This window comes from Delphinapterus leucas, chromosome 11 (assembly GCF_059928025.1).
Source record: "Delphinapterus leucas isolate spDelLeu-1000000601 "Yukka" chromosome 11, BTC_Dleu_Yukka2, whole genome shotgun sequence".
NCBI lineage: Eukaryota > Metazoa > Chordata > Mammalia > Artiodactyla > Monodontidae > Delphinapterus > Delphinapterus leucas.
The window spans coordinates 22,227,166-22,251,787 of record NC_143139.1 but is presented as its reverse complement, the minus strand read 5'-3'; the positions used below and the strand labels follow the sequence as shown (position 1 = coordinate 22,251,787).

Here is a 24,622-nt window from a genome sequence, read left to right as displayed (position 1 = left end):
CATTTCATATGGTTCAATTTATAGATTTGTTTTTATACCCTGTCTAACTATTCAGTAGAAACTAAATTTAGCAGGTTGTGTATATTGAAACAAGTTCCTCCTAGTGAAATGTGTAAACTTAATGTCTGATTAGGATTGTCTTATTTGTAACATTTTAAATTTAATTCCATCACTGCTCTGAATCAACTGAAAATGAAAAGCTTCAAAGGAGAAAACATTTTGGATTAAAATGCCCCTGTAATTTCTTTCTTAGTAAGGAATGGGGTCATAACTATTTAGATGAGAATATTAAAAGAAGAGAGAAAATATTGTCCTATTTAAAAGTAGACATCACATTAAATTTATGTACATACCAAGTTCAAGGACAGTCCTTGGGAATATGTTTTAAGGGGTAGAAGAGAAGGAAAAATAAAGGTCAGAGAGGTCAGAATGAAGAAGCGCCACAAAAGTTGCAGAGGTGTTCAGAAGCCTGAAGACTTAAACAAGGCCAACGAACAGATATGCCAACCAAGATGCTGGCGATTACTTCCAAAAAGCCATTGCCATGGAGCAGCGGGAGTAGAAACTAAATTGTAGTGATTAAAATGTTACTTGAATGAAGTTAGAAGTAGAGGATATCAGTCAGCTCTTTCAGAAGTGTAGTGACCAAAGCACCCTTGCCTGTTATGGTAGCTCAATAAAAGAATAGAATCAAAGGAAGGTTTGTTGTTATTTTTTGTCAGTCTTTTTTTTTTTTTTGCGGTAGGCGGGCCTCTCACTGTTGTGGCCTCTCCCGTTGTGGAGCACAGGCTCAGCAGCCATGGCTCACGGGCCCAGCAGCTCTGCGGCATGTAGGATCTTCCCGGACCAGGGCACGAACCCACACCCCCTGCATTGGCAGGCGGACTCTCAACCACTGCGCCACCAGGGAAGCCCTTTTGTCAGTCTTTTAAAAGATCAGTATGAGGTGCTTGTTTGTGAGTCAAAGGTAAGAATACAATGGAGAAGTCATTTTAACAATATCAATTCTTCCAATCCATGAGCACAGTATGTCTATTTGTGTCATCTTCAATTTCTTTCATCAGTGTCTTATAGTTTTCTGAGTACAGGTTTTTTACCTCCTTAGTTAGATTTATTGACAGGCTTTTTTTTTTTTTAGGCCGTACCTCCTTGTGGCTTAAGGGATCTCAGTTCCCCCACCAGGGATTGAAGCTGGGCCACAGCAGCGAAATCACTGAACCCTAACCACTAGACCACCAGGGAACTCCCAATTCTCAGGTATTTTATTCTTTTGGTTGTTATTGTAAATGGGATTGTATTCTTAATTTCTCTTTCTGATAGTTTGTTGTTAGTGTACAGAAACACATCAGATTTCTTTATATTAATTTTGTATCCTGCATTCATTGATGAGTTCTAGTAGTTTTTTTGCTAGAATCTTTAAAATTCTCTATGTATAGTATCATGTCAAAGGCACAGAGTGACAGTTTTATGTCTTCCTTTCCAATTTGGATGCTTGTATTTCTTTTAGTTGTCTGATTGCTATGGCTAGGACTTCTCTGTGAGAGTGGGCATCCTTGTCTTGTTCCTGCTCTTAGAGGAAATGCTTTCAGCTTTCCACTATTGAGTGTGATGTTAACTGTGGGTTCGTCATCTACGGCCTTTATTATGTTGAGGTAGGTTCCCTCTATGCCCACTTCCTGGAGAGTTTTAAATCATAAATAGATGTTTAATTTTGTCAAAAGCTTTTTCTGCATCTATTGAGATGCTCGTATGATTTTTATTCTTCAATTTGTTAATGTCGTGTATAACATTGATTGATTTGTGGATATTGAACCATCCCTGCATCCCTGGGATAAATCCCAGTTGATCATGGAGTATGATCCTTTTAATATATTGCTGAATTCAGTTTGCTAATATTTTGTTGAAGATTTTTGCATCTATGTTTATCAGTGATAATGACCTATAATTTTCTTTTAGTGTGTGTGATATCTTTGTCTGGTTTTAGTACCAGGGTGATGCTGGCCTTGTAGACTGAGTTTGGAAGCATTCCTTTTTCTACAATTTTCGGGAATAGTTTGAGAAGGATGGGTGTTAACTCTTCTCTAAATGTGTAGTAGAATTTGTGAAGCCATCTGGTCCAGGGCTTTTGTTTGTTAGGAGTTTTAAAATTACTGATTCAACTTCATTCCTGATAAGTGGTTCATTCATATTTTCTATTTCTTCCTGATTCAGTCTTCGGGGAAGAATTAGCATTGTTAAAATAACCATACTAACCAGGACAGTCTACAGATTCAATGCAATCCCTATCAAAATACCAGTGGCATTCACAAAACTAGAACAAATAATTCTAAAATTAGTATGGAAACACAACAGATCCTGAATAGCCAAAACAATCTTAAGAAAAAAAAGAACGGAACAGATGTATCACATCCCTGACATAAAACTATACTACAAAGCTACAGTCATCAAACGGCATGGTACTGGCACAAAAACAGAAACATAGATCAATGGAACAGAATAAAGAGCTGAGAAATGAACTCACACTTATATGGGCAATTGATCTATGACAAAGGGGGCAAGAATATACAATGGGGAAAAGACAGCCTCTTCAATAAATGGTTTTGGGAAAACTGGAAAGCTACATGCAAAAGAATCAAACTGGACTACTTTCTCACACCATATACAAAAATCAACTTAAAATGGATTAAAGGCTCAAATGTAAGACCTGAAACCATAAAACTTTTAGAAGAAAATATTGGCAGTATTCTCTCTGACATCAGTCTTAGCAGTATTTTTTGGATATGTCTCCTCAGGCTGGACAACAAAAGCAAAAATAAATAAATTAAACTACATCAAACTAAAAAGCTTTTGCCCAGCAAAAGAAACTAACAACAAAATGAAAGGCTGCCTACTGAATGAGAGAAGATATTTCTAAATGATATATCTGACAAGGGGTTAATATCCAAAATATACAAACAACTTATACAACTCAACATCCAAAAACCAAACAACCCAATTTTAAAAATGGGCAGATGACCTGAATAAACATTTCTGCAAAGCAGACATACAGATGGCTAACAGGCACATGAAAAGATGTTCAACATCACTAATCATCAGGGAAATGAAAACCAAAACCACAATGAGATATCATCTCAGACCTGTCAGAATAGGTATTATCAAAAAGTCAACAAATAACAAGTGTTGGCAAGGATGTGAAGAAAATAGAACCCTTGTGCCCTGTGGTGAGATTGTAAATTGGTGCAGACACTGTGGAAAACAGTATGGAGATTCCACAAAAGCTAAAAATAGAACTACCATATGATCCAGTACTTCCACTCCTGGGCATTTATCCAAAGAAAATGAAAATACTAATTAGAAAAGATATATGCACCCCTATGTTCATTGCAGCATTATTTTCAATAGCCAAGATATAAAAGCCACCTAGAGACCCATAATAGATGAATGGAAAAAGAATATGTGGCATATATATATATACACACCCATATGCACACACACACAATAGAATATTACTCACATAAGAAAGAATGAAATCTTGCCATTTGTGACAACAAGAATGGACCTCTAGGGTATTATGCTAGGTGAAATTAAGTCAGAGAAAGACAAATACTGTACAATCTCACTTATATGTGGAATCTAAAAACAAAACCAATGAGCAAACAAAATCAAATAGAAACAGAGTTATAGATTCAGAGAACAAACACGTGGTTGCCAGAAGGGAGCTGGGTAGGGGGAGGAGAGAAAGAGGTAAGGGAGATTAGGAGGTACAAACTTTGAGTTACAAAATAAATGAGTGAAGGGTGTGAAATGTACAGTGTGAGGAATATAGTCAGTAACTACGTAATATCTTTGTATGGTGACAGATGACAAGTAGACTTCTCATGATCATTTTGAAATTTATAGAAATATTGAATCATTATGTTGTGCACCAGGAACTAACCTAGAGTTGTAGGTCAATTATACTTCAAAAACAAACTGATAAACAAACTCATAGAAAAAGAGATTAGATTTGTGGCTACCAGAGGGGGGATAGATGAAGGCGGTCAAGAGGTACAAACTTCCAGTTGTAAGATAAAGAAGTACTAGGGATGTAACGTACAACATGATAAAGATAATGAACACTGCTGTGTGTTATATATGGAAGTTGCTAGGAGAGTAAACCCTAAGAGTTCTCATCACAATGACACATATTTGTTTCTATTTATTTAATGTATCTATATGAGATGATGGATGTTCTTTAAATCATGGTAATCATTGAATGATGTATGTAAGTGAAATCATTGCTTATACAGTGCTGTATGTCAACTATATCGCAATAAAACTGGACAAAAACTTTAAAAATACAATGGAGAGGGGGCTTCCCTGGTGGCGCAGTGGTTGAGAGTCCGCCTGCCGATGCAGGGGAAACGGGTTCGTGCCCTGGTCCGGGCAGATCCCACATGCCGCGGAGCGGCTGGGTCCGTGAGCCATGGCTGCTGAGCCTGTGCTCCGCAACGGGAGAGGCCACAACAGTGAGAGGCCCGCGTACCGCAAAAAAAAAAAAAAAAAAAAAAATACAATGGAGAGGTAAACATTTAATCATTCTTTCCTATACACAGTCAAACCTTAACCTATTGCAGAATTTGTTATTTATAGTTATATTATTTATGCCTTCATACTGAAGGTTGTGATGAGTATCTTGGGCCGGCAGTTTACGGCATTTTTTTACATTTGGAAATGCTGTTGCCAGTGATGCAATTTCTTTCCATAATGGATGATTCATTACATGATTTGTTTATGGTAGTGGTGGTCTGGGTGACATAAATTTATAATTGACCATCAGGCTTCTAAGGAGAAATAAGTGATTAGAATTAATTGGTAGTATGTTAATACAGTTAACATGGAGGATGAATTACTTATTGCTTATCTTTTTACAATTTGACTCAGCAATTGTTTATTTTACCTGCTTTCTAGATCAGTTATCCCTGTTTCTCATACAGTTGTTGATACATTTGGATTTCTGATAGTATTACTCACTTCTCCTCTGGCTAGTGAGATCCATTTCATCATGGAATGGGAGTTGACGTTTTGAAGGCTGGAAGATTGACAACTCTTGTGTCTGTGGCAGAGGTCACGTTTTCTCTGTAAGGTTGATGTTGAGAAGACAACGGTGTCCCTCTCCATAATCCAGGTGAGGGTGGAACCTCACACTCCAGGATAGGGGGCTTTCTCGGCCTTAGCACATACATTTCTTGGCCTGAATTACTTATTAAGGTTCTCCCTTGAAACACCAGGGACTGAGGAATAAGAAAAGTCTTATAGTTCCTACAGAAGTGGTAAGCTACACTTGCTGCTATTGCCACAATCAGTATACACATACTTACCAACAAAGCCAAAATAAGATTTCTAATCCAGTGGGTATTTTCTACGTTAGATGAGGCAAGAATGCTGTTTTCAATTAACGACCCATTATCTGGCTCCAGAATAAGGCAGATTCCACCATATGTGATGTTCTCAATTGTGCCAATTTTGTATTCCGGTGACATAGCATATGCAAAATCTGGATGGACATTCCCATCAGGCCTTCTTCGTTTAAACATCACTTCCTGAATTTTTCTATTAGGACACCTTTTCAGAGAACTGCCGTTGACTTCACATAAGGTTCTGTTATACCAGGATATAATAGTAGACCCTGGTCTCAGGGTGGTTAATACAATTTGTTCAGGGCTACTGGAGTTTAGATAGTCAGTGAGTTCAGCAAAAAACAAACTAATCCTCTCTCTCTTCTTGATAAATGAGTAGAAACTGTTTTTAGTGCACAGAGTGTAAGTGTGGCAGGGTGTACTTCTGGGCAGCTTCAGTTCAATGGTGAAAAGCATCTGAGCAGCCAGGCCCCCAGAATCTGTGGCACGAAGAATAAAGTCCTGAGGGGAATACTGAAAGTCCGGTTCTAGGGGATATCCATATAGTATTTGATGAGTCAAATTAAATTGCAGCCAGCTTTCTGAGCCTGAAGGATATGCATCTACTGATTTTATTGCAAGTGTCACATGAGTTGAGCTGCCATCTTCCTGATCATAAAATGTGTCAGGATGGATTGGGAAATGGAGTCTGTGCCCGACAGTTGCTGTTATCAGTTGAATTGGATTAACAACTGTTGGAGATGTGTTGGGTTGACCTAGAAGGAGCAAACAAGAACCAAATTTCAACAAAAACCATTCTTATTTAGATGTTTAAGGTTGTCTTGGTGGTTGACTTATTTCCCCCCCATATCCATTTTTGGACCTGATTTGCATAGGAATGTGGGAAATCACAGACATCCTGTATTTGGGTACCACATAAGTAATTCCAGGAAGGAGTGAAAGAGACTGACTTCTTTCATCTCTGTTTTTAGCCTTTGATTTGGGGACACTTCCTCCATCTACTCAAGGGTCAGGTTCATCCGTCTTAAGCTCTGTCTGCACTTTCTCTTTTGGTTTTCTTTCTCTCACTTCCCTCTCCCTCTTCTCTGACCTTCTTTATCTTCTGTCTTATCATCAACTGGTAGAGTTTGCATTATAGCTTTGATGCTACTTCTACATATTCACAGAGGTTGTTAGTTTCCAAATTTCCTAATCCTCTCAGCCTTAAATTATAGTATGGAAGAAGATCTTGAGATTAGCTCATTAGTAGTATCAAGTAACTAAGTCTGGGTTAGAGGGCTTCAGAAAAACAATATTTTGGCAGTGGGCTCAAATTTCTAAACTGATTGTGTGTGTGTGTTTGTGCGTGTGTGTGTCTGTATGTCTATGTTAAAAAGCTCAAGAGGGACATTTTTTAAAGTTCAGGACGTAACGGTTGTATAATTGAACAGAAACATAGTAATGAACTAGTGCTCTAATTTCAAAGAACACATTTAAATCCCAAGGCACCTAGAAAACAATTCAAGCTCTGCACAGAAAAGGTTTGGTGTTGTCTGAGAGAGACGATGAGGTAGGTGACTATCGCAAAAATGGCAATATGCTGCCATATAACAAAGGCAGGTGGCTTTAGATATTGTGAGTCGCACTAAGTTGGAAAGAAGAGTGTCATACTAGGAAAAAGCAGTGAATCTAGAAGACAGGATGGGACAATTACTTGATGAAGGAAAGACTATTTTGAAGGGAGATCTGAGCACTGTTGCATATTTCATGGGATTGACTAACGGTGTATGTTCTAACTACCAGGGAGATAAGTTTCAAACAGGCTCAAGTTCCATCAGCTTTCCCTCCTTGGTGATAGAATTGCTTACCTGGGGGTGACATGTCCTCGGGTTTCTGAGATTCAGGATGGAGAGCACATGTCTTCAGACTCTTTGTTGCGTGAAGCAGTTCATATTTAGTGAGAGACAAACTGGTTGTACCTTGTCTAAATGATGTCTCTGGAAACTCTGTAGTGAATCCAGATAAAATGGTGAGCCTCAATTTAAATTAGATGTTTAATTGAAACATAGGAAATCCCCCAGAATTAAAAATCATCCATGCAATTTTCCATGGAAGTTACCATACAAGTATGCTTCAATATGAAACAAGTTCTAAGAGAATCACTCCGATATGAGTTACCTAGTTCAGAAAAGAGAAGCTGGGCAGACATGATAACAGGTTGCATTTAAAGAACATTCACCCAATGCCAGGCACTGCACTAAGTACATATTTCATTTTACCTTCATGACAAACGTATTGGGATAATGATTATCCTCAATTTATAAATGACGAAAATAAAATAATAAAATTAAGTAGCTACTCAAGGTCACACAAATAGTATGTTATAGAGCTAGATTTTGAACCCTTGTCTGACTATAGATACTGAATTCTTAATCACAGTACTGCCTGTGTTTAGAGTATATGGTGAGAGAGAAGATGGTCTTAATTTTACCAAAAGAGATTGAATTTGTTAGCAAGCCTTTTTCTAATTATGATGAACCATAAGGTTGCAACAGATTATCAGTGTCTTTCTGAGATAATTAAGGAATAATAGTAACTAGACAGAGTATGGTCTAAGTGATGGCTTGAAGTTCCTTCCACATTTGTGAATCTTTGATAAATCTGAATTGTATTTAATGTGTAGAGGGCATAAAATGGGTACTGCATTTTGTTGTTGACTTTTCTTACATAATATTTTCTTAAAAATTTTTCCTCCTGAAAATCACTATGCTCCTTGTAGAAATATTGGAAAATACAGAAAATATAGACAGAAGAAAATCCAGCACTCATAACGTCATCACAGCTAACATTAGGCACTGTATTTTAATCTTAACACTATTTTAATCTGAATATTTTAACCAACATTATTTGGTTACTACTTGTTAGTATAAAGATTCACTGAAAAATACAGCAAATAGAAAACTAAGCAACTACCACAATCTTACCTTGCATGTTGTTAACGTCAGAAATAGTCCCATATCTTGTCAATAAGTTTTGGGTGGTACGTGGGTGACTTACCACCATTCCAGTAGGATCCAGGTTAAACATTGTGTCGCCTGGTGAAGTTTGGCTAGTTCTTGAGAATTTGCTAAAAGCTAAATGTTCTATGCCTGAATACCAGTCACTAAGAAAATGCATTATAGTCTTTGAGCCCATGCTTTCAGGTAACTCAAATGCATTTGCAAATTTGGGCAGCTCAGAAAGGGATGAATCCAATAAATCAGGTAAATGAGTAAATGATGAGGTCTCCTTAGAATAAGGTCGAGTTTTCAAAATCACATCAGATGACGAGTCTTCCTCTGAGTGGTTGCTGGAGAAATGAGCAGTTTCCCACAGCAAAAGAGTTGAGTCAAATGTACTATCCCATGCAAATTTGGTATTTACGCTCATGCCAAGAGGTGAAACTGTCTCTGTAGGAGTGGGGAACGAATGAGTCCACTGAGAAACTTCAGGAGTCTCAGACACATGACCATGCTCATGAAGATGCTTCTGCCTCAGCCAGCTTGACAGGGGCAACTGGCTGAACTCAAGGGGAAAATGCGAGACTGCCAATATCTCCCTCGCTGAGGCTGCAGGTATCAGGAGACTGTTAGGTGACTGTACAAACCTTCCCAGGTAGACTGGGTGAGAGCCACTCCATCTGCAGAGGAATGTTGTCATTGAAGATAGTCCCTTGGAAGGTGTGGCCACATCCTGTATCACCTCCTCAGAGACTGAGGACCCAGGAAAATGAGAGTACTTGGATGACGCAAGAAAGGCTCGTGAATACCAAGGTTGACTAACTGACTCTGAGACAAGGTCAGATAAAACAGGATGCTTTTGTATTTTTGTTCCGTGGATTGGGGTGTGCCCCCTTATCTCCCACTCTGTCAAGTCTAGTTTTTCTAACAACACTGATACTGTAGAAGTTCTACTCTGAAGGAAGTCAGAATCTGTGAATGAAGTAGCTGTTAATACCATAGAAGGAAGGACCTCAGGAAAAGCAAAAGAATATTCAAGGTTTGTTGTCAAGGACATTTCCTTTCATGAATTCTGTGATGCTACTGTATGCAGTGGCCTTGTCATCTTTGTATACCTTGGAGTACCTGGAATAAAGGCAGGATGGAGGATAGGAGTGATCTGTCTTAAGGCAGCAAATAAGCCAGAAATTGAAGGGGCCTCATCTTTAGGGATCCAAGGAGACACTAAGGTGGGTAATGAAACAGAGAAAGGGTTGTTTGGTTTTCTCATCATTTCATTTGGCCCCACTGTTGGGACTGGGATAGCCCTTAACTGCCTGGGTCTTCTTTGAGATTTTTGAAGTAATCTCCAACCTTCAATCTTATATCCTAAGATTTGGGCAAGATACTTAGAGGAAGCATGCTGTTGAAAAACTTGCATTAGCTCTCGCAGTGCTGTAGAAACATATTCCATAGACCAGTGGAATTGTACAGAGTGACCTTGTAAAGGAATGACTTGCCTAGGATCTTCAGCCAACACTGGAAGGTTCCAGAGATGCTTGTTTACCTTGCTTCTGAATGTGCTCATGGTCACCAAAGAAGGATCCAAGTGGAAATAGTCTGCCAGTGTGTGTACCAAAAAGAGACGGTCTTGAACACCAAGAGTTTCGGCAGCTGCTTTAAGAGTAATTTCAGCTATGATGGTGGAAAACTCCTTTGAGCCTCCGTGAGCCCTAATACTGAAGATTGAAAAGAACAATACAGCATGGATTATTGCTTTATTAGCAATCCCTTATTTTTATGTAGGCCTTCTGGGTATATATAGCATTCTCTCATACATCGTTTATTGTTACCTCCAATAACTAGGAGGATAGGGAAGACAGTTATTATAATCCCTAATTTATAGTTGAAGAAGCTGAGATTCAAAGTGCTAAGAAAAATGTCCAAAGGCACAGAGTAAATACCTGATCCTAATTCAGGTGTTCTGACTTTGATCAGAAGGTAAGAATTTCAGTGGGAAAGTTGTTTTGGAGTTAGAAAGTTCTGAGTTATTTAACTGATCTGAGCTTCTGTTTCTTCGAATAGAGAATGGGTGTAAAAATTTCCCTTGCAGAGCTATTTTGAATATTAATTGATATATGCACTTCGCAAGTTATTACCTGGCACACAATAAGACTTTCACTCTTACTGCGCCTGTCCTGTTCCTTTCTGTCCCTTCTCGTCTTTTCCCTGTGACCTTTCCTATCCTTCCCATCCTTGTGTTCTTCCTTGTGTCCTTCCTTTCATCCTACCTTGTGTCCTTTCCTTCCTTGCATTCTTTTTTTCTTTCATCCTTCTGTATCCCTCTTTTCCTTGCATCCTTCCTTTTGCTTTGCTCTCTTGTACTTTATCTCACATCTTTTGCATCAAGACCAACAGTGGACCTCCTCTTAAATGGAAGTACTGGTTAGTAGTCCCTGCAATTACTAAATGCGCTCTTTTAAGTAATAGCCCATGATTTGACTTTAGTCCATAGTTGGGGTTGTGAGGCCAATGTCTCTAGAAGCTCGTGGCTTTGCTGAATGGAAACCCAAGTAATAACTCTCACAGATCCAGAAAGGATGTGAGCACAGTATAGCCCTAGTTTACTGTTGAAATGAACAGGTATGCTAAACCAAAAAGTATAAAAAAAAAAAATTTAGTTCTTTTAAGAAAATGAAAACAGGATTAACTTTTAGGGTGAAATGATTAGATTCTGTTTTGAATGCATTGTTAAGGCTTCCATTTCTTCCCTTCATCTCTAAGACTTTCAAATGTGCCACGGAGCCCATAAGGCTTTTCGAGATCCAGCCTCTGCTAACTTCTCCAGCTTCATGTCCCGCCACTACCCAGCTCACCCTGTGTTTCAGCAATGCCAAATTTTGTGTGGTTTCCCAAACATAACATTCTGTTTAATGTTTTTGTAACCATTCAACAGGTCCTTCTTTGAGCCTATAGTGCCTTTCCTCCTGTTTTGGCTAGCTGACTTCAACTTTAAATATCCATCATGGACATTACCTCATCCAAAAAGTTTTGCCAACATCCTCCCCCAAGGTGAGTTAATCTACGAATTTAGCCTCTATATCTTACATATATAAGATATATGTAATGCATTCTTTGCACCATATTACCATTTTTAAATTACATTTCCACACACCCTACTGGAGCAAGTTCCTCAGCAGCAATTTATTCATATTATCTCCTACGCCCAGCTCAGGGATCTGGCATATAGTAGACACTCACTAAATTCTTAATGAATGAATGCATAGGTAAATGAAAAAAAAGATGAAAAAAGATGCAATGATACATGGGAAAACACCTTATAAATTGTGAGTTACTGTGTAAGAGTTGGTTATTATTGGCCTGAACTCTAGGTTTCATAGTTTTGCATAAAAATTATTCTAGAAGTTAAAAAGCAACTTTCTAGAGAAAAACTTCAAAATTTTAGATTAAGAGGGATAGCAAACAAGATGGTAATTTCCATATTGGAAAATAACTTAAGGAAAATAAAAAATACTCAAAATGTGAATTGTTAAACCATATAGAATTACCTTTTAATCGATTTTAAAACAGATAATACATGAACACAATATAAGATTCACAAGGCACAAAAATGAAAATCATGTAAAATACACTGTGTTCCTTTTTTAGCCCGTCATCCTTGTTGCCCAGTCTCCCAGTTTTCCTCCCTTACTGTTACCATAATATTCCAATGTATTCTATGCTTACCAGGCGTATGTGTATTCAGATGCTGCTTTTTGAAGGAGGAAAAGAGAAAAGGACTGTTCTCAGTTAGTGCGTGGTCCATGAGTGTAAAATAAAATGGTATGAGAAATAAAAACTTAGTTCCCAAGAGTTCATTTATTTGGGGAGGTTGTTTTCCAATTCAAGGAATTACCATAATAAGCTTTGCTCTAAGAGCCTGTTTATTAGCAGCACTGTGAAATGTGTCTACTTCTCCCTTTTGTGATGGTTTTCTGTTCCTTATTCTTCCTCCAGTGCAAGGTTTTGCTTCTTCCTATCCTGCCCTTGCTCTTCTGACTAAACTCATAGGCTGAGCACCACACCCAGGTGTCCTGGTACTTTTTTAATGCAGACACTTACCCACTTGGAGAAGGAATCAAGCTTGCTTCCTTTACTTCATCCCTATCCAGCACATGAAGGGTAAAGGTGATGGAGGCTGTTCATGTTTGCTGGAAACAGAAATCCCCAGACACTAGCACCATGATTTGGTAATCTCTTCCTTCATCTTCTAAGGGCAGTCCTTGCAAGGTCTTGATAGAAGGATTATATTCCAGCCATCTTGGCAGTTTGACGTTATGAACGAACCCCTGTAACCTGTTCAATTACACATGAAATAGAGTCTGAACTTGCCTTTAGGAAGAGGTTTTACATTTGTTTGCTCTGTCCCTGTGCCAGAGCACTGATAACAAGAGTTAAAGATCTCTGTTGAGGTATACATTTCAAGTTTAATCATAAACCAGTTTTTTTTTAAATGCTAAGAATATACTTCTTTCTTCTCAGGTTCATAAAGTTCTTTTGAAAAACATAAACTTTGAGTAGAAATCACAGAATAATCATTAAACTCATTAAAATACTGGGTCAAGTATTTCATTAAAAGAAGTTTACAAAGCCTAGGAACTATTTAATATGATTGACAATTAAGGCTCGTGTCTAAAAATGCTAAATTCTATTAAATTCATATATTGGATTGCTTTTCCTCTCAGACTAGGTTCCTTACAGTAACTCATTATTTGTAAGCCTTTAAAAGTACTTTCATTTTCTTGGACAGTGCCCTGAGACACCTACATATAAACTATTACAGGGTTACAGGGACTACTTGGAAATCTTGAACCCTGTTTATTTTTAATATCTACAAAACACGGTGCTGAACAGATTGGTTAGAGATACTTAGATGCTTACCTGAAACTGACTTATTTTCCCTTGGAAGGCATATGGAGAAACTGGATAATAGAATAATTTTCCAATGAGAGCAGCTGTGTCTGGCACGCTGTGAAGAACTCGGGTCTCTGCACATGAATAGTGAGTTGTCACAGCCAGCCCATGCATGGAGACAGAGGTCAGCACCAGCGCAAGATATGGTATTGCTGAAACTCTTCGGATCCAGTCCAGGGACTGACGGGTGCTGGCGAGGTCCGCTCCCGTGCGTTTCTTACTGGTATCCATGGCTTCTGTATAGTTAGCTCCACTTGGGTAACTGGATATCACCTTACTGAACCGCAAACTGCTCAACCGATTATTTCTTATCTATCTTCAGAGCAATATTTAGGGTTTAGAATCCTTTTGTTTTCACATATCATTTGCATCAATGGAGAATTACAGATTCCCACTATCTCAAAACATCACTGCTCTGTGGTGAAAGCACAAGTGAGAGAGGGAGACCACTGATGCATTTTGACATAGAGTCTGCCTTGCATGGCTCCTTTAGTGATCTCCATCCAGCGGTACCTAGAGATTAATACGGTGCTCATAAAAGGATGAGTTAATGTAATAAGACAGTAAAAACAAATACAATACAGCAATAAAAAGCCTTCCGCAAAGATAGCCTTATTCCCATTTTCATCTGTGCCCCCATAATAGACATCAGAGGTTTCTCAGCATCCCTGTCCCTCTTTTGGTCATAACAACCTGCCTTTGGGAAAATTTCCCTCGCCTACCTCATGACCAAATGATGTAGCTCCCAATCGTAGTCACCCATTTCTCTGGCCAGAGAGGTGAGCAAATAACTCGGGGCTGGTAGGTCAAAATCCTCAGTGCCGGGCTTCCCTGGTGGCGCAGTGGTTGAGAGTCCGCCTGCCGATGCAGGGGACACGGGTTCGTGCCCCGGTCTGGGAAGATCCCACGTGCCGCAGAGCGGCTGGGCCCGTGAGCCATGGCCGCTGAGCCTGCGCGTCCGGAGCCTGTGCTCCGCAACGGGAGAGGCCACAACAGTGAGAGGCCCACGTACCACAAAAAAAAAAAAAAAAAAAAAATCCTCAGTGCCTCTTGCTGTGGGGAAAGCCCAGGTTCGGGGAGGAGACCCAGTCTTGGCTTTTACTGTTTTCTGGGGTTTTCCATGGACGTGCTGGGACATAAAATCTCTCTTTTCTCTAGGGTTGCGTGTTAACCTGCCGCTTCATCATTACGCCTTCCCCTCCCCACCCCACCTCAATCCTCTCCCAGCACCCCGCGCCCAGCCTCCTCTCGTTTCTGGAACTTGTTATAGAACAGCCCAGTCATGTACAGGCAGGCACACCGGAAAATGTGGAATAACCCACGGCCCTAGTTGCAATGTATTCCTTTTCAGCTCCCAATGGACTAGTGTCTGTAGCATTTCTTCTTTATGTTGAACACGATGTTAAGCTTGGCCAGTAGAGGGCACTGGAGAGACACTGCAGGAAGAAGGAGGCGTCTGGTTTCCGGGCGCTGTTTTGCTTTCGGTAGCTCCTGCTGTAGGGCTCAGCAAGGCTGTATGTGGAAGCGGATATCCAGTGCGCTCTGCACCAGCCTCACACTGTCCCTTGGTGACCTTGCAGTCCAGCCCAGGCCCAGTTGGCCACTAACCATGACCCTCCTGCCTGGACGCTGGTGTGTTCCAGACCTCGTGTCAGCAGCGGCACCCAGACCCTGTCTGTGCATCCTCCCACCAGCGTCGGTGCATCTGTACCCTGCAAGGTTGTCTCCTGCTGCCTGGTGACTGTGGACCAGCTCCGCATCTGACAACCCAGTAAACTTCCCTGCCATCCCATGGGTGGCAACCATCCTTTTCTCTAAAGAGATCTAAACCTTACTATTGGAGAGTGGGCCTTCCCCCAAGTTTTCTCTTCCTTAGGCACTCTCCAGCAGCCCTAGGTACCCTTGGAGTCTTCTTTACATCTTTTTTTAGCTACTCTCCTACTTTAAGTTAATAATTCTTTACATAAAACCTTCCCTGTTCAAACATACTGTGTTTCCAGTTTCCTTATTGTCCAGACTGATTCACCCCTTATTCTTAACATTACTTTTAGTTTCTGTGACTGGCTTTGTTCTTTTCTTATATTTAGGTTGGTAATGTTTTATTATTACTATTCCACCACTGAAGTCTATGTAAAATGGGAGAAGCTATGCCTATCTTACCTGTTATCATGCATATGGAAGAGTCTGTAAATTATGAAGTGACATTTTATGTTCGTTGTTTTTATTATCTAACAGCCCTTCTCTCTTATTTTCTTTAGTCTTACCCTCTCTTTGCATGTTTCCAGGATGTTGGTTCTTGACTTTTGCCTTCTCTCTATACCTTAGCTTCTCATACCTATAGCTTCGTCTTGATCTCTTGCTGGAGCTCTAGGCTTATGTCTCTATGACTCTCTTCAGTTATTCTCCACTGTCTAGATGCTGGAAGATAATGTCCTAAATTTTTAATTTGACAGTCAAGACTTCATTAATTCAACATTCACGAGGGCCTGTTTAATGTGCAAGGTACTATTGTGGGTGCCGGGCATACAGAAGTGAACTGGATAGGTAAAGCCCCTACGTTTATGGAGTTTATATTCCACAATTTAACCCTAATCTATCCTTCCAGACGTATCTCCCTGCATTAACCTGTGATCCAGGGGAAAGTAAACAACTCCTGGTCATTTTCCTGTCTCTCTACCAATTATCAAACCTGAAATGATCTTTGCCCTCTTTGTCTATCCAAACCCTATGCTTTAAGACCCAGTTTAAAAGCATCCATGAATCTTCAGTAGACAACTCCCAAAGCACTTAGAACAGTGATCCACAGCTTTTCCCAAAGCAACTTATCTGAGAGTTAAAATATGCCCTTTTGTAACAGTGCCTCAATATGCATTATTCTCAGTGGGAAAAGGGAGGGTTTTTGCCAGAATTTCAGCACATAGGTATGGGGGACATGTATAATTTGAAAGAGCCTCCCCAGTGATTCTGATATGTCTCCATAGAAGGATATGGCTCCTTCCCTGTTGAGAATCACTGGTCTATACCTTATGTTTCTCAGTGAAATGTGTGCTGCTTTAAAAACATTTTCTATTATTTAAATTCTCATGACTCATCCCTTTACATAAATGGAAACACATTAGGAAAAAGTCAGTGGGTCTACTACTTCTTGAGATTCTTCCCTGCCCACAATTCCTGTTTGTGTGTATTACACACAGAATGTTGAGAAATATTGAAATGATTATTGGTTTTACTTGTAAATTGCAAAAACAAAATAAAATACTACTCACTTAAATAACTGTTGCCCATGCTTTCCTTTTCTTTTTTTTTTTGGCCAAAGCATTCCTAAGCCCATTCCCTGGCTTGTGCCTTGAACTTAATTTTAGTTTGAAAAATCAAGGTTATATCTAAATATAAGAGTTAAACTTATAAAACTTCTAGAAGAAAACTTGGGGGAAAGCTTTATGACCTTGGATTAGACAAAGAATTCTTAGGATATAAAAAGCACATAATTACCAAAATGATTAATTTTTTTTAAGTTGACAGTATCAAATGCTGGCAATGATGTGGGAAAACTGGAACTCTCATACATTGCTAATATAGTTACAAAATGCCACAGACACTGAAAAACACACTGATAGAGCTAATCACATAAATATAGAATTTATCAAATATACAGTTTGTTATTATTTCTAGTGGCAATATAACATTTCAGAACCCCGAATTTGAAGTTACCTTAAGGATTAGCACTTTGCTTTTTAATGAGACAATTCCTCCTTAACGTATTTTTCTGCACTTAAATCATCACTTAGCTGTCTCTTCTTAGGTAAACATCCCCAGCTCATTCGACTCCTGCAAAGAAACCACTTCCTGTCCTTTAGGCTTTTTAGTTACTTATCTTAGACCCTCTTTAATATCTCCATCATCCTTTCACATGAAGAGAGTAAAAGTAAACATCAAGGAAGGGTTTCATCTTGTCTAAATATAAAAAGACAATTTCACTAAAAAATGACTGGGGGGAAATGTGGCAAAGCACTAGCAACATTTGAAGCTGCCTTTGGGAAAGTAGCTGATTGTATGAGCATGACTGCCACCCCTGCAGGTTTCCCACACCTGCCGGGGTCCACCCTTTGAACTCCCTGTGAATAGGATGGTGGTGCCAGGAGGGAATGCACGTATGTCACAGAAAGGGAATGTGGACCCGGACAAACTGCCAGCTGTTTCACTGGGAATCAATGACCCAAGAAAGTTAGAATCCCTCATTCTGATGAGTCCTGAAAACCAGAAGTCCCTCCACTCAACAGTTTGTACTCTGCGTATTAGGCATTCAAGGCTTTATCAACAGAAATGATCAATGGAAAGTGGGGGAGTGAATGGAAAGCTCTTTGAATTGGAGGGAGTCAAAGGGTTCTTGTCCCTTTCACAATGAATCAGCTAGTACACTTTGGGAGCCTCACTTCCTTTCCCATGGTCTCAGATTTTGCAGTTGTTCAATTAGAGAGGGTCAGACCAGAAGTTCCCTATGGTCTCTTTTGATTCTTCACCTTTTATGATTTTGTAGTAATAGGCCTCAAGAACTTACTAAAGTGAATCCTTCTCCCTGTGGCAATCATAAGAGAATTAACAGAAATAACTACCCTTGCTGACTTGGCTGTCTTACTTGGAAGCACTTCAGTGACTCCAGAGTGTCGAACAGACTGAGCACTTCAAATTCCATTTCATGACACACACTGTTAAAGAAACCCTGAAACAGATTTACTGGAGAGCTTGAGAATATGTGATTGAGTCCGTCAGAAAGCTACTGTTCATTCATTTATTTATTTAGTTTAAAATTTATTTATTTATTTATTTATTTATGGCTGTGTTGGGTCTTCGTTGCTGCGTGCGGGCTTTCTCTAGTTGCGGCGAACAGGGGCTTCTCTTCATTGCTGTGGGCCGGCTTCTCATTGCAGTGGCTTCTCTTGTTGCGGAGCACGGGCGCTAGGCGCACGGGCTTCAGTAGTTGTGGCGCGCAGGCTCTAGAGCGCAGGCTCCGTAGTTGTGGCGTACGGGCTTAGTTGCTCCATGGCATGTGGGATCTTCCCGAACCGGGGCTCATACCTGTGTCCCCTCCATTGGCAGGAGGATTCTTAACCACTGTGCCACCAGGGAAGTCCCGTTCATTTAAATAGGTAGGAACTTAATGGACTCTATTCTCTGCAACAAGTGATAACAATTAGAATATAAATAATAGAATAACTTTGCCAGAGTTTTAGATTCTGTGTTCCTTTTGTTGATGAACGGGATGATCGAAGAAGTAAACAATAGAGAATGATCTCATTCTTAAAATCTTGATTTTAAGATACTTTTCCAAAAGAAAAGTATATTTCATGTGCAAGATCTAAAAATCATACAACTCAAAAAACTGTGGCTAGAAAATTCATAAAGTTTTGATCTTAAAAACATTCGAGGTTGCTTCTTTTCCTGCTCAGAACCTCAGCAGCGCATGGTTAGATATGCTGTGTGCAGCGGTTGCCTAGTAACTGCTTATTTACAGTGACTACGGGGGCCACTTCACTGTAGCCTGATTCTAAAACAAGAAAATTCAGGGAAAACACAAACACTAAATGATTTATTTCATTGATTATCAGTTTGATTTTCAAACGTTCTATAAGTACCAGTGGGTTTTAAAAAAATCCAGACTGACATTTGCTTTTTTATTTAGTGGGAAAATTTAATACATTTTCCTTTATTGTGGTTATTAAAATATTAGGATTGTAGAAATAAGTCTTATTATGTCCTTTCTCTTTGTGCTGCCTTTTCTGCCTCCCCTCTTTATTATTGCTGTCTTTCAAATTCATTGAGTTTTCCCTTCCTCCTCTTATTTGAGTCTTTCACATATATTAACTTGGAAATAATAAGCTCTGTGTCTTTTATTTTGGTGGTTATTCAGATTATTTTATTTTATTAATTTATTTTATTTTTGGCTGTGTTAGGTCTTTGTTGCTGCGCGCGGGCTTTCTCTGGTTGCGGTGAGCGGGGGCTGCTCTTTGTTGCCGTGCACGGGCTTCTCATTGCGGTGGCTTCTCTTTGTTGCGGAGCACAGGCTCTAGGCACAAGGCCTTCAGAAGTTGTGGCACACGGGCTCAGTAGTTGTGACTCACAGGCTCTAGAGCGCAGGCTCAGTAGTTGTGGCACACGGGCTTAGTTGCTCCACAGCATGAGGGATCGTCCTGGACCAGGGATCACACCCGTGTTCCCTGCATTGGCAGGCGGATTCTTAACCACTGTGCCACCAGGAAGTCCCTCAGATTATTTTAATGTGAATGCTTGTCAGAGTTTATAGTTGTTCAATATTTTTGCCTTCCAAAAATTGCAAAGACCTTAGAGTGTTTTAATTCTGATCACCCCCTCACTATTTATGAGCTACTATAATGGTCTTTTGGGTCAATTATTCCCATTGATTTTTATTATGTGACAATCAATGTAGCCAATTATTATAAACCATCGATGTTGCTTTATTTTACCCATATATTACCAATGTCTTTGATCACCATTTCTTTAGTAACAGAGTCCTTCCTTTAATATTCCTTTAGTGAGCTCATTGGTGGTAAAGTCTCTCAGTTTTTATTTATCTAAAAATTATTTTCTTAAAGGTAATAGATTGTCAATTGTTTTATCTCAGTCTATTGAAGATATTCTACTACCTCTGGCTTGTCTCACTACTGTTGAGAAGTCAGTTGTCAGCCTCATTGTTATTCCATTGTGGGTGCTGTGTCTTCTCCCTGTGGGCTGTTGAAGGCTTTTTGTCTATTGGTGTTTTGCGGTTGTGGTTAGGTATGGAATTTTTTTCCATCCTGCTTTTTGTTTTTGTTTTCATTTGGTTTGGTTTTCCTGGATCTGTGTCTTTTAACCATTCTGGAAATTACCAGCCATTATCCTGACAAATATTATTTATAACCTATTCTATTACCTCATTTTGGAATGGTAGTTAGACCTCACTCTACACTCCATGTCTTTTAACTTCTATTTCATACTTTTCATTTCTGTCTGGGATATTTCCTGAACGTCTTTGTGTCTTTCTTCCAGTTCTCAAATTCTCTTCTCAGCTGTAGCTAACCAATTATTCCTGTCCACGGATATTTTATTAATTCAATTGTTGACTTCTAGAAATTCTGTTTGGTTCTATTTATTTATGTTTTGCTCATGCATTTTATTTTATTTAAAACATTTTAATTTCATAATGGAGTATAGTTGATTAACAAGGCTGTCTCAGTTTCGGGTGTACAGCAAATTGATACAGTTATACATATACATGTATCTCTTCTTTTTCAAATTCTTTTCCCATTTAGGTTATTACACAGTATTGAGCAGACTTTGTGCTATACACTAGGTCCTTGTTGGTTATGTATTTTAAATATAGCACTGTGTACATGTCAGTTGTTTGGTTCTCTTTAAAATCTGTTTGTTCATCTTTTGAGTCTGTTGTTCTTCTTTTTGGGTGTGTAAACATCTTTATTGGAGTCTAATTGCTTTACATTGGTGTGTTAATTTCTGTTTTATAACAAAGTGAATCAGCTATATATATACATATATCCCCATGTCTCCTCCTTCTTGTATCTCCATCCCACCCTCCCTCTCCCACCCGTCTAAGTGGTCACAAAGCACCGAGCTGATCTCCCTGTGCTATGTGGCTGCTTCCCACTAGCTATCTGTTTTACGTTTGGTAGTGTATATATGTCCATGCCACTGTCTCACTTTGTCCCAGCTTACCTTTTCCCCTCCCCGTGTCCTCAAGTCCATTCTCTACATCTGCGTCTTTATCCCTGTCCTGCCCCTACGTGCTTCAGAACCTTTTTTTTTTCTTTTAGCTTCCATATATATGTGTTAGCATACGGTATTTGTTTTTCTCTTTCTGACTTACTTCACTCTGTATGACACTCTTTATGTCCATCCACCTCACTGCAAATAACTCAATTTCGTGTCTTTTTATGGCTGAGTAATATTCCATTGTATATATGTGCCACATCTTCTTTATCCATTCAGCTGTTGATGGATACATAGGTTGCTTCCATGTCCTGGCTATTGTAAATAGAGCTGCAATGAACGTTGTGGTTTATGACTCTTTTTGAATTATGGTTTTCTCAGGGTATATGCCCAGTAGGGGGATTGCTGGGTCGTATGCTGGTTCTATTTTTAGTTTTTTAAGGAACATCCATACTGTTCTCCATAGTGGCTGTATCAATTTACTTTCCCACAAATAGTGCAACTAGGTTCCCTTTTCTCCACACCCTCTCCAGCGTTTATTGTTTGTAGATTTTTTGATGATGGCCATTCTGACTAGTGTGAGGTGATACCTCATGGAAGTTTTGATTTGCATTTCTCTAATGATTAGTGATGTTGAGCATCCTTTCATGTGTTTGTTGGCAATCTGTATATCTTCTTTGGAGAAATGTCTATTTAGGTCTTCTGCTCATTTTTGGATTGGGTTGTTTGTTTTTTTGATATTGAGCTACATGAGCTGCTTGTACATTTTGGAGATTAATCCTTTGTCAGTGGCTTCATTTGCAAATATTTTCTCCCATTCTGAGGGTTGTCTTTTCATCTTGTTTATGGTTTCCTTTGCTGTGCAAAAGCTTTTAAGTTTTTAAGGTCCCATTTGTTTATTTTTGTTTTTATTTCCATTTCTCTAGGAGATGGGTCAAAAAGGATCTTGCTGTGATTTATGTCAAAGAGTGTTCTTCCTGTGTTTTCCTCTAAGAGTTTTATAGTGCCTGGCCTTATATTTAGGTCTTCAATCCATTTTGAGTTTTTTTGTGTGTATGGTGTTAGGGAGTGTTCTAATTTCATTCTTTTACATGTAGCTGCCCAGTTCTCCCGGCGCCACTTATTGAAGAGACTGTCTTTTCTCCACTGTATATTCTTGCCTCCTTTATCAAAGATAAGCTGACCATATGTGCGTGGGTTTGTCTCTGGGCTTTCTATCCTGTTCCATTGATCTATATTTCTCTTTTTGTGCCAGTACCATACTGTCTTGATTACTGTAGCTCTGTAATATAGTCTGAAGTCCAGGAGCCTGATTCCAGCTCCGTTTTTCTTTCACAAGATTGCATTGGCTATTCGGGGTCTTTTGTGTTTCCATACAAATTGTGAAAGTTTTTGTTCTAGTTCTGTGAAAAATGCCATTGGTAGTTTGATAGAGATTGCACTGAATCTGTAGATTGCTTTGGGTAGTAGAGTCATTTTCACAATGTTGATTCTTCCAATCCAAGAACATGGTATATCTCTCCATCTATTTGTATTATCTTTAATTTCTTTCATCAGTGTCTTATAGTTTTCTGCATACAGGTCTTTTTTCTCCTTAGATAGGTTTTTTCCTAGGTATTTTATTCTTTCTGTTGCAATGGTAAATGGGAGTGTTTGCTTAATTTCTTTTTCAGATTTTTCATCATTAGTGTATACGAATGCAAGAGATTTCTGTGCATTAATTTAGTGTCCTGCTACTTTACCAGATTCATTGATTAGCTCTAGTAGTTTTCTGGTAGCACCTTTAGGAGACTATGTATAGTATCATGTCATCTGCAAACAGCGACAGCTTTACTTCTTCTTTTCCTATTTGGATTCCTTTTATTTCTTTTTCTTCCCTGACTGCTTTGGATAAAACTTCCAAAACTATATTGAATAATACTAGTGATAGTGGACAACCTTGTCTTGTTCCCGATCTTAGGGGAAAAGGTTTCAGTTTTTCACCATTGAGAATGATGTTGGCTTTGGGTTTGTCATCTATGGTCTTTATTATGTTGAGATAAATTCACTCTATGCCTACTTTCTGGAGGGTTTTTATCATAAATGGGTGTTGAATTTTGTCAAAAGCTTTTTCTGCATCTATTGAGATGATCATATGGTTTTTCTCCTTCAATTTTTTAATATGGTTTATCACATTGATTGATTTGCGTATATTGAAGAATCCTTGCATTCCTGGGGTAAACCCCACTTGCTCATCGTGTATGATCCTTTTAATGTGCTGTTGGATTCTGTTTGCTAGTAGTTTGTTGAGGATTTTTGCATCTACGTTCTTCAGTGATCGTGGCCTGTAATTTTCTTTCTTTGTGACATCTTTATCTGGTTTTGGTATCAGAGTGATGGTGGCCTCATAGAATGAGCTTGGGAGTGTTCCTCCCTCTATTTTACTTTGGAGGAGTTTGAGAAGCATAGATATTAGCTCTTCTCTAAATATTTGATAGAATTCGCCTGTGAAGCCATTAGGTCCTGGGCTTTGGTTTGTTGGAAGATTTTTAATCACAGTCTCAATTTTAGTGCTGTGACTGGGCTGTTTATATTTTCTCTTTCTTCATGGTTCAGTCTCGGAAAGTTGTGCTTTTCTAAGAATTTGACCATTTCTTCCAGGTTGTCCATTTTATTGGCATAGGGTTCCTTGCAGTAATTGCTCATGATCCTTTGTATTTCTGCAGTGTCAGTTGTTACTTCTCCATTTTTATTTCTAATTCTGTTGATTTGAGTCTTCTCCCTTTTTTTCTTGATGAGTCTGGCTAATGGTTTATCAATTTTGTTTATCTTCTCAAAGAAACAGCTTTTAGTTTTATTGATCTTTGCTATTGTGTCCTTTATTTCTTTTTCATTTATTTCTTATCTGATTTTTCTGACTTCTTTCCTTCTGATAACTTTGAGATTTTTTTGTTTTTCTTTCTCTAATTCCTTTAGGTGTAAGGTTAGGTTGTTTATTTGAGTTGTTTCTTTTTTTCTTTTTTTTAATATATATTTTTTTGTGGTACGTGGACCTCTCACTGTTGTGCCCTCTCCCGTTGCGGAGCACAGGCTCCGGACGCGCAGGCTCAGCGGCCATGGCTCACGGGCCCAGCCGCTCCGCGGCATGTGGGATCTTCCCGGACCGGGGCACGAACCTGTGTCCCCTGCATCAGCAGGTGGACTCTCAGCCACTGCGCCACCAGGGAAGCCCTTGAGTTGTTTCTTGTTTCTTGAGGTAGGATTGTATTGCTGTAGACTTCTCTCTTAGAACTGCTTTTGCTGCATCCCATAGGTTTTGGGTCATCGTGTTTTCACTGTCATTTGTTTCTAGGTATTTTTTGATTTCCTCTTTGATTTCTGCAGTGATCTCTTGGTTATTAAGTAGTGTGTTATTTAGCCTCCAAGTGTTTGTATTTTTTACAGATTTTTTTCCTGTAACTGATATCTAGTCTCATAGCATTGTAGTCAGAAAAGATACTTGATATGATTTCAATTTTCTTAAATTTACCGAGGCCCAATTTGTGACCCAAGATATGATCTATTGTGGAGAATGTTCCATGAGCACTTGAG

The 24,622-nt window shown here is 39.1% G+C and overlaps 2 protein-coding genes across 7 annotated transcripts in view; one reads left to right on the top strand and one right to left on the bottom strand.

Annotated features, from left to right (window-relative positions):
• The window catches only part of INTS13 (integrator complex subunit 13), a 66,468-nt gene extending 41,846 nt beyond the window's left edge, over positions 1-24,622 (top strand). For 2 of the 5 annotated variants that reach the window (XM_089919976.1, XM_089919977.1), the window contains exon 16: positions 1-24,622. This exon is cut by the window's left edge and continues 9,576 nt beyond it. The gene's annotated coding sequence lies outside the window, so the exon portion shown is untranslated. The other 3 variants (XR_016394806.1, XM_089919975.1, XM_022577818.3) reach the window with 3 other exon arrangements.
• Positions 1,537-14,589, bottom strand: LOC149747968 (uncharacterized). Of its 2 annotated transcripts, XM_089919973.1 has the most exons (5): positions 13,298-14,589; positions 12,479-12,712; positions 8,363-10,095; positions 7,247-7,384; positions 1,537-6,154 (listed from the first exon to the last, which is right to left on the bottom strand). In XM_089919973.1, exons 3-5 carry the CDS (start codon positions 9,432-9,434, stop codon positions 5,043-5,045), a joined length of 2,322 nt encoding a protein of 773 aa, XP_089776099.1. In that variant the 5' UTR covers positions 9,435-10,095; positions 12,479-12,712; positions 13,298-14,589; the 3' UTR covers positions 1,537-5,042. The 2 variants fall into 2 exon arrangements, with proteins under 2 accessions (XP_089776099.1, XP_089776100.1); XM_089919974.1 differs by having other exon boundaries at positions 8,363-12,712.

What these genes read in the sequence shown, in the direction of transcription:
- LOC149747968 (XM_089919974.1), bottom strand. Translation starts at nt 9,434, where the DNA reads ATGTCCTTGACAACAAACCTTGAATATTCTTTTGCTTTTCCTGAGGTC. An exon ending in TGACGTTAACAACATGCAAG is followed by an intron (nt 7,385 to 8,362) that starts GTAAGATTGTGG and finishes GATTCACTACAG; the next exon opens with AGTTTCCAGAGACATCATTT. An exon ending in CGAGGACATGTCACCCCCAG is followed by an intron (nt 6,155 to 7,246) that starts GTAAGCAATTCT and finishes TGCTCCTTCTAG; the next exon opens with GTCAACCCAACACATCTCCA.